Below are 11,052 nucleotides of genomic sequence, written 5' to 3'. Positions count from 1 at the left end.
ATTTACATATTCATACTGCTAATGCATGTGTTGTTTTGTATTCATTATAATTTGATGACCCCTATAATAACCAATTTAAATATTTAATTATTTTATTGGTATTCGTAGCGGCTAAAAAAGAAGTGGGCACGATTGCACGGTTTGGATCGTAAGAGGGATTTGATTATTAAGGACTATGCTGGTTTGACTTGGGACGTGTCCATTGGTGTCGAGCACTCTGAAGGATATCCGCGCTATAACGTGACTGGTATGAAGAATTTTGTTCGAGACAAACAGTTAGTCAAAGGTTCCGAGTTTCATATGGTTTATGTCAAAAGTAAAGGTATGTTGATTTACCGTTGACGTGGTGGTGCTAGATCGGATGTGTTGGTGGTTAAAAACAGTATTCTTATCCTTTTGTGTCTACTGATTAGTACAATAGCCGTGTTTGTTGGTCTGCTACTTTAGATTCACTAACGACATGTTCAGTCAGTTACTTTTGCATGTTATGTACATGTTTTAGTATCTTCGCTTACCAACTTTCTCAATCATCTTTTGTAAATCTTTTAACGTTACTGATTTGGAATGTTTCAATCATGATCTTATGAATTATAACTGTTCGGACGTTTGCTAGGTTGTCAAACTTACTATCATATTGTAAATATTGTAAGATTCTAATTAATTATCTATCAATCAACAACCAATGTTGTAAACTTATAAGACATCCAAAATTTTCTAAAGTCTACAGTGATTCCCGGTTAAATTTAGGTTGCTATATTTTTTATGGCCTTTTTTTAAAATCTATATATACACTTAATTAAATGACGAATTCAAGGTGTACATTTAAAATTAATGTTAATACACATAAGTAATATATATTTATAAAGTTTAATGATATAATATAGATTTTCCATTATTTTCCAAAATTAAATTTATGCGAATATATCTGCCAAGTTTAATTATAATTATAAAATTATTGTTCTCATTTTTGGAATGTTTTAAAATTCGGTAAATTAATTTACTGATTGATGAAAATAATTATGATCAAACTAATCTTTTCCTCAACAATTATGACAAATTCGAAACCTACTTTTCAATACTTTCCAAACATATTATTAACATATTAAAGATTTATAATAAACATAATAATTAATGTCTCATCTCACATATGCCTATCATATATCTATCCAAATTATATCGTCTACATATTTTGTAAAATCGTGTAATCAATGATATATATGTAGATTCCTTTTATAATTTTTTTTTCATATAAATTAACAAGAATGTTTTCATTCAATACATATCAAGTTCTATACTTTTTTTGTGTTTCTTCTATAAGGTACTATCGAAATATCTTTTGTAATACCTACTCTCTTTTGATTTATGATAACGAAGTAATTTAGTTTGGTTATTATATGTGTATTTTTTTTTTTTTTGCTAGGTTTGCTTGTATCATGGAGAATATGCCATTCGATTTGGTGCTAATGGAAATTTTTTTTAGGCTCCCTCTCAAATCAGTTGTTCGGTTCAGAACTGTATGTAAAGATTGGAATGAAGCACTAAGAAGTTTTGAATTTCTGATGAAGCATTGCACCCGCGTTAATAATAGATTGGTAATATATTTTTTTCCATATAATAAATCGAATGAAATTAAATTCATATTTATATTTAACACTCCTTGTAGTAATTGTCACACTATTTTCGATATTTGTAACAGGAAAAGCTTCTTGAAGAAGGCATCCATCCTGATCCGTTTCTCATCTCTCATCTGATAATATGAGGGGGCCGTATTTTGTGTCGAATTGTGTTCTGGGTTTTTCAATAAATATCTGTTTTTTATATTTATGGATAATATCGTATTGGATTTCTTTCATTTAGGTTTGCACAATGTTCGGTGTTTTATGTTTTCAGTATCTTAATTCAATGTGATGGATTTCTTATATCGGATTTATATTTCAGATATGTTCTAACTTTTTTATCGGAAAGTAACAAATAGTGCATAAAAAAATGGTGTAGTTCAAAAGAAAGTTGGGCCATTATGAAAACACTATTTTTGGCTACATAACATTTATACATAATCAACCATAGCCCAACTTATGTAAATAGACCCATTTGTTCTATTAGAAAAAAAAACAAACACACTCACCAGTCAAATTAATTTACATATTATGTGAACTTAAGTTTCTAAACTTGATGAACTATAAATTTTACATATTCTTTTGCATTATTTTATTAATATTAAAAATATATAAAATCACTTCACAAGTGGATTTGGAATCGACTTTTTTGTTTCTACAATATTAGTCAACCTACCCTATGAGTTATATATAGAAAATGGACCATTCTATGGAAAGAATGCAAAACCTTATTTAATTTAAAAATTGACATCTATTATTTTATACTAATTGTAAATACAAGTATTTAATAATTTTTTTCAATAAAAAATTCTAATTAAAGATCACCTATATTTTTTTTAAAGTAACTTATATTTTAATATTAAGTATTTTAATTTACTTCCTTATATATTATTGAATTGTAATTATTAGTTATCCTACATACTTTATATAAATAACTTCATTGTGTGAATAAATGTAGTAATCATTTTTTATATTCATCAACCAGTTACTTGAATTCCTTGTCAAAGCATCGAACACTATCTTTCTTACATGTTTAGCTATCCTTTCTCTTTTATTCGTTGTCATAACAAGGATTCTACATAACCTCATTTCTCAGGTATCTGCAAAACTCTTATTATGTTATATGTTCATGTTTTAAACATTGTTAAATTATAATATCCGATGCGCGTAATATTGTTATTTTAAGTTCAATGCAATACAGATTCCTGATCATCACCTTACATCATCCAATCATTCCATATTAGCAAAACACACGGTTACGTAAGTACTACTAACATGTTTGTATGCAGATTTATTCATATCACAGATTAACCATAACCTTACTGCATGACACTAAACCAATTGACTCACCTATTACCTTCTTATTGTCAATTTTATTAGGTTCGATCCACATGTCTTATATCAGCAACTGTTTTCAAGTAACAAACGTGAAGTAAAGAATGTAATCATACTTCAGACGATTTGGTTATGCATCATTTTAGGGCTTTTAACAATTTCGTAACCGACCTATTTAACATTTTTTTATATTTTGATTTGGTTAACCATCATTTTCCCATCCAAATTATTTGTCTTCCATGAATGAAGTTTTGTGCGTAACAACTAGAAATCGTACAACCTGCATTAACATCATTATAGACGTTATTTATATACTAAATACTTTAAATAAATATACAGTAATGATTATTGATATTCTTTTAGGTGAACATATTTTGGTGATTCTTAAACAACTACTATATTATCATTACCATATGTTTAATAGTATTATAATGTAAAAGGCGGTGCTTCTATGAAAATAATGTTTAACATACGCTATTCCTTTATATCTTTTTATTATGAATTTAACGTATGTTGTCTGTTTTGACTTATGAATACAGCAAATGGCAAGTAAGAGAAGATTTAAAAATACACCGTTGATTGATAATACTTTAGTTGGGGAATCATATAACAGTAAGTTATTTTAGTACAATTGATTTTGTTAACAATTACAATTACATGTATTCCATTTGATATTAGTAATCTCTATATATACTCACACGTTACAAACTATTTGTGTAGGTACGCTTCCAAGAACACCGTTGTCCAATATTTCCAATGGTAAATTTGACATATTACAAGTATTTATTTATTATTGGATCAATTTATATTTATATATTGTACAATATAAATATATTTCTAATTTGTGGGTAATTTTTAACCACTAATCTAGGTATATCATTCGCTCATACACCTCAAACAGTTATTGGTATGTTATATATTTCATTATTTTCAGTTATTTAACGATTTCATATCGTATGTTGTGCTTATTGATTTTTTATATACTTAATTTATTAGGTACAAATGATTCAGTTTCATTAACTTACAACTCAAATGGTATGTCCTATCTTAATGTAACTTAATATGTGTTATCTCATTGAATACACTTCTTACGTTGTTATATTAGTTTGTTACACGAATAGGGTATAATATATATAGTATTATCAAATTGAATATTTCAGGATTACTTGCTAAAGAAAGAAGAAAAATGCGCAAGCTCTATCTTGATAGCAAACGATCGAATTCAAAGAAACAAAGTACTGGTCCTTTTAGTAGAGGATGCTCAAAAGTCGATAATCGTTCTCAGGTCATCGACAAAGAGAATTATAATCCAAATATTTCTTCATCATCCAATATTTTTCACACAGTGCGGAACTTGAAATATGTAACCACAACAGCATCATCAAGTACCATCACGACCGGTATGTTTTCGCATAAATTTTTATTTCTCATTATAGTCTATAAATTTTTATAGTGAATGTATTGTTATATATATCTCACTACCTACTTTTTTTTTATTCAATAGGTGGTCTTCCTTTGAATAACGAATTTAACCCTTCTACAAGTACTCGGTTTTCTATTGTTTCAAACATTGTTACACAAAGCAGTAACTCCATTAGTCAATCGTCGTCAACGTTAACAAAGTTGAATTCCGGTAAACAAAAGCTTTTACCTAAGAAACGCCGTATTGATCCTATTCCAATGTTAGATCTTACTTCTGATGATGAGAATGTAGACTTTGCTCCCATTCAAGACCCTTGTAAGGGTGTCTCGACAGGTTATAATAATTCTGAGTATTAGTTGTTTATTTATTAGTTAAATAAACTGTATTCGTTAATTTATTCATTACTTAGTGATCAATTTGTTTTATGTTAGATTATTTGGATCACGGTAATCAAAGCCTTAAATGTGAGATGTGTGACTCATTGTTATGGACTGACGAAGGTGGTAAAGGGAGAGTTACATTGGGTAAGTTAACCTATAGCTTATGTTGTGGTTATGGAAAAGTGGAGCTTCCGGATTTGAAAGAACCTTCTTCAATATACAAGGATCTATTTGCAAATTCTAATGAAAACAGCAAGTATTTTCTAAAGAATATCCGTCGATATAATTCTATGTTCGCATTCACATCCATGGGTGGAAAAGTAGATTCAAGCATCAATAGTGGCAGGGCACCTTATGTATTTCGTATAAGTGGACAGAATTTTCATTCATTAGGTGGTTTGGTACCTGCACCTGGAAAACAGCCAAAGTTCTCCCAGCTTTATATTTATGACACTGAGAATGAAGTTTCAAATCGAAATAAGTTGTTCAGGTATTTCATACCAACTATTATTCTTTTTAGTTTTATTTTATTTACCGTATACATAGATGTTATGTTATGTGCTAAATTTAGTTAACACGTTTTTCTTATTTCACAGTGATTCCACAAATAAGTCCGACTTGCATTTAAAGCAAATAGATCTTCATCTCATAAAGTTTTTAAAAGACTTCCTGGATAATAATAATCAGTTGGTTAAAAGTTACAGAATAGCAAGAAACCACTTCAATGATAATCCTAATGAGAACTTCAAACTTCGTATCATTTACAAAAGAGATCTTGATGGTCGTACTTACAACTTGCCTTCATCTTCTGAAGTTGCTGCATTGATTGTTGGTGGTATCCAACAAATAGTTGACCATCGTGATATTGTTGTTGAGTCTCACACGGAAGGTCTTCAACGAATAAGTGAACTTCATCCATCATATCTTGCACTTCAGTATCCAATTCTTTTCCCAATGGTGATGACGGATATAGAATAGACATTCCTCATAGGGATGGTATAAGTACTTTAAAGAAAATTAGTCCCAAGTGTACAATGAGAGAATTCTTTGCTTATAGAATCCAAGATCGATCAACTTCATTTTCGCTAATATTAAATGCCCGCAGATTGTTCCAGCATTTTTTGGTTGATGCATATACCATGATCGAGAGTGAAAGACTTAATTATATCCGTTTTCAACAAAAACATCTTAGGTCTGAGTCATACACAAATCTTCAGAAATTTAAGAATGAAGGAAAAGAGGATCTATCTAATACTGGGGTACGGTTAGTACTACCATCATCTTTTACTGGTGGGTCTCGGTATATGCAGCAAAATTATCTAGATGCTATGGCTATTTGCAAATGGTTCGGGTATCCTGATTTTTTCATTACGGTGACATGTAATCCTAAGTGGCCAGAGATTATCCGATACCTTCGAAATACTTCAATTAAGCAAGAGGACAGACCAGATATTATGTGTCGTTTGTTTAAGATGAAACTGGATTCAATTATAAAGGATTTGAAGGACAAGAAAGTGTTTGGAGCACTAAGTGCAGGTATAAATACAATTTAAATTTTCTTATTATTATTATTATTGTTATTATATTATTAATAATTTTTGTATGAATTTTTTACAGTTACTCTAATATTATTATTTTTTTTTGTAGCGGTTTATACTGTTGAATTTCAAAAGCGTGGATTGCCACATGCTCACATTTGTATTTTTTTGAAACCTGAATCCAAGCTTCTTTCCGTTGATCACGTAGACAAATTCATATCTGCTGAGATACCAGATAAGATTCAAGATCCCGCTCTTTATGCTCTTGTATCCGAGTTTATGATTCATGGTCCATGTGGAAATGCAAATCCCAATTGTCCTTGTATGGTTGATAATAGATGTTCAAAAAAATTTCCGAAAAAATTCATTAATGAAACAATTACCGATGCTGAAGGTTTCCCTGTATACAGAAGAAGAGATAATGGAAACACCATTATCAAGTCCAAAGTTCAATTGGACAACAGAAGTGTCGTTCCATATAATCCGCTTCTTTTGAAAAGATACCAAGCTCACATTAATGTAGAATGGTGCAATCAAGCGGGTTCTATCAAATATTTGTTTAAGTACATTAATAAAGGTCCAGACAAAGCATCGCTTGTGGTGACAAATGGAGACGGTACAGATAACGAACAAACAGCAAAGGATGAGATCAAAGCTTATTATGATTGTAGGTACGTTTCCGCTTGTGAAGCTTCTTGGAGAATATTTGCTAATGAAGTTCACTATAGGTTTCCTCCAGTTATGAGGCTTCCTTTTCATATGGAAGGTCAACAAAATGTTGTGTTTGGTGCCGAAGACGATATTGAAGAAGTGTTGGACAAGCCATCAGTCTCTTCATCCATTTTTTTAAAGTGGATGGAGATGAACGAAAATAATGAGGAAGCACGGAAGCTTACGTATGTTGAGTTTCCTACAAAATTCTGTTGGAAACTAAAAGATAGAAATTGGGCAGAACGTAAAAGAAAATTATTACAGATTGGACGCATTCATTCTGTTTCCCCTGCTTTGGGTGAACCATATTTTCTTAGAATTCTTTTAAACAAAGTCAAAGGACCAAGATCCTTTGAAGAAATTAGAACTGTTGATGGCCAGTTGTTTCCAACCTTCAGGGATGCATGTTATGCTATGGGTTTGTTAGACGATGACATGGAATACATCGAAGCTATTAAAGAAGCGAGTTTTACGGGAGATGGTCGTTATATTCGTGCATTGTTTGTTACTTTGCTGTTGTCAAACACATTATCAAGACCTGAATTTGTTTTCGAACAAACATGGAAATACTTGGGGGATGACATTTTATACAATACGAGAAAAGAAACAAAGAACAAAGGTTTGTTTTTGATTTATTACGCATAGTAGTATTCACATTTAATTTTTTCCACATTTTTTAAATGGCTTTACTTTTTGCTGTACAGATCTTGTAATGTCAGATGAGAGATTGAAGAACAAGACATTGGTGGAGATTGAGAAGTACCTCATTCGAAATGGGTCCTCTTTGACACGATGGCCAACAATTCCTTATCCTGATTACGATTCGTTTGCTGTTGGAAACAATCGTCTGGTTGACGAAGAACTGTCTTTTAATGTTCCTCAGGTACAGAGCGAGTTAGATAGTCTAAAATCTTCATTGACTGACGAACAACTATATGTTTATAATCAGATAATGACAACCGTTGAAGGCGACAAAGGAGGTGTATTTTTTGTTTACGGATATGGAGGAACGGGGAAGACGTTTTTGTGGAAGACGTTAGCCTTAACCGTTAGGTCGAGAGAGCAGATTGTTTTAAATGTGGCTTCAAGTGGTATTGCTTCACTTCTAATGTCAAGAGGTAGAACGGCTCATTCTAGATTTCACATCCCCATAAATTTAGATGAGAGTTCTATGTGTCACATAAGGCCCGATGGTGATGTAGCTTATCTGCTTAAACAAACTAGGTTGATTATATGGGACGAAGCACCCATGGTACATAGACATGCGTTTGAAGCTTTAGATAGAAAATTAAAAGATATTTTTGTCGATAAAAGCAATCATCAGTCGGATGTTTTGTTTGGAGGTAAGGTTATCGTTTTTGGTGGTGATTTTAGACAAATTCTTCCTGTTATTCCAAACGGAAGTAGGCAAGAAATTGTTAACGCTTCGTTGAGTTCATCCTATATATGGCCCCATTGCAAGTTACTTACTTTGACCAAAAACATGAGATTGACTGTTGGTGTTTTACCATCTACAGTCGAGTCGACAAAGAGATTTTCCGAATGGCTTCTTGATATTGGCGAGGGTAAAGTTGGAGGGGACAATGATGGTGTAGCAACTGTAGAAATACCATCTGATTTGTTAATCACAGATTCTTTGGATCCCATCGAAATTTTAATTCAATTTGTATATCCATCTGTTCTTGAAAGATATAAGGATCGAGATTATTTTTCTGAAAGGGCGATTCTGACACCAAAAAACGAGGTGGTACATGAAATAAATGATCGACTACTAGAATTGTTTCCTGGTGAACCAACAGAGTACCTGAGTTCTGATAGTATATGTGCGACGGAGAAAGGTATCGATTCATTCCAACAAGAGTTGTATTCACCTGATGTCCTTAATGGTTTAAAGATATCTGGTTTACCTAATCATCGTTTGGTTTTAAAACCTGGAGTTCCAATTATGCTTCTTAGGAACATTGATCAGCAAAATGGTTTGTGTAATGGTACAAGGTTACAGGTTACATTTCTTGGAAAGAGGGTTATAGAAGCTGAAATTATATCAGGTGCTAATGTCGGAACCAGAACATTCATACCAAGAATTAGCATGATTCCCTCCGACAAAAAAATTCCTTTTGCTTTTCAAAGACGACAGTTTCCTGTTGCTGTGTGTTTTGCTATGACGATCAACAAGAGTCAAGGCCAATCTTTATCTAAGGTTGGATTGTTTTTAAAAGAGCCCGTTTTTACACATGGCCAGCTATATGTAGCATTATCAAGAGTTAAATCAAGGGAAGGCGTGAAGATGTTAATTCTTGATAAGGATGGCAAACCTACCAACACAACAACTAATGTGGTTTACAAAGAAGTGTTCACACACTTATGATATGTGTCTGAATTGAATTTTCATTCTAATAACTGTAATAAAAATTACTTGAATTGTTGATATTACTAGAATGGTTGTTATTATTTGTTTTTTATCATATCACCATATTATGGTGGTTTATTAAAAGTAAGTAACCTCAGTGACTTATAATTTTGTTGAATCACTACTTGAATACCATTTCACATATTCATAAGAGTATAGTATTTTTTTAAACGATTTCTTATTGTTTGTATTTATTGTGTTAAGTTATTTCACTAATACATAACTATCACAAAGTAACATAAAATGCATAACATTTTTTGTGTGGGTCAAAGGGAAGTTGGGCCATTAGGAAAACACTTTTTAATTTTGCCTGTAGAACGTTTCAAAATAATCAATTGGAGCCCAAGATATGATTGCCCAAATTGATCCAATAGAAAAAAAAAAAAAACATTCACCAAACAATTTAATTGACCCATTATTTTTAACTTATTTTTGTAAACTTCCTGCACTAAAGGCCTTTCAAAATAATAACAAATCGGACAAACTTTCCGCATGTCGTTACTCCATGTAAAAAGTTAATAATTCTACGTGAAACCTTTAAACACACATGGACGCCAATTTGGAATATTATTCAAACCGAATAAAAAATATTTGTTAGTAAGGGAAAGAATCCACTCATTAGTTTATAAATATTACTTATGTATTATTTTTTAATTCAAATATAAATTTTCCTATCCCGGGATGTTCCCGGGTGATAGCCTAGTATTCTATAAAAGATTATAGTGCCGAAACGAAAAATAAAACAAAGAGGTGCTAGGTCCACTCATGGCAATGGCCATTGAGTCATCAAGATCGTACAAATAATGCACATGTATATCAAATCAATGCCAAATGCATGGTATATGGTATAATGGTGGCCGGTACAAACATCTTTGCCTTCTTTTTGGAACTTTAAAAGAATTTCATTTTATATAAAGAGTTGTAACAAAGTTGAGTTTCGGGAGAATGTAGCACTATTTAAACATGTTTATATAAACACCTTTCTAAACATTTTATAAAGGTTCACAAAATAACAAATTACTTTTCTTAAGCTAATAACATGGTTATTACACGTTCATATGTTTTTTCTATAATATGCACCGTTATTAACCAATAAAATATGATATTCTATATTGAATTTGTTGCTTATGTGATAAATCATTGTCATTATAGCTTTGATGGCATTTAAATTAAGCCTTAATTTTTTTTAATTCAGTAATATGATAATAAACAAATCCAAATTATCATTTCTGCTATAACTTTCATTAGGGGAGGGGGTGGTCACTAGTGACCATTTTTCTATCACTCACAATATACAATCATGTTCCGTCATGTCAGCAACCATTTTTCCATCACTCACAACCTTTTTTAGTGGGGGTGGTCATCACTCACCACCACACCCAACAATTTCCCCCCAACCAACAATTACACTCACAAAACAAAACAATAACGCGTGAAGAAAATAACGAAAATTGATTTCATGGAAAATATAACGCGTGGAACTTTGTTGTGGGGTGAAAAAAACATCCTATCATGCGTTGAAAATGGTTTCCGTGATGCTATAACGCACGACCCCCTGTGGCCTTAGAATAAGACCATCAAAAGTATCATATCTTTACAACCATTATCGAATCAAGACCATACTATATACATTTTGTTA

General features: G+C 31.6%; 1 protein-coding gene across 1 annotated transcript; it reads left to right on the top strand.

The window, feature by feature from the left end:
* The first annotated feature begins 5,893 nt into the window (after positions 1-5,893).
* On the top strand, positions 5,894-9,371 carry LOC110942502. The gene is made up of 4 exons (XM_022184278.1): positions 5,894-6,290; positions 6,402-7,622; positions 7,708-7,886; positions 7,953-9,371. Exons 1-4 carry the CDS (start codon positions 5,894-5,896, stop codon positions 9,369-9,371), a joined length of 3,216 nt encoding a protein of 1,071 aa, XP_022039970.1.
* Positions 9,372-11,052: the final 1,681 nt, after the last annotated feature.

Source organism: Helianthus annuus, chromosome 5 (assembly GCF_002127325.2).
Source record: "Helianthus annuus cultivar XRQ/B chromosome 5, HanXRQr2.0-SUNRISE, whole genome shotgun sequence".
Lineage (NCBI taxonomy): Eukaryota > Viridiplantae > Streptophyta > Magnoliopsida > Asterales > Asteraceae > Helianthus > Helianthus annuus.
The sequence above is the reverse complement of the archived record's forward strand: the minus strand, read 5'-3'. Positions and strand labels throughout refer to the sequence as shown.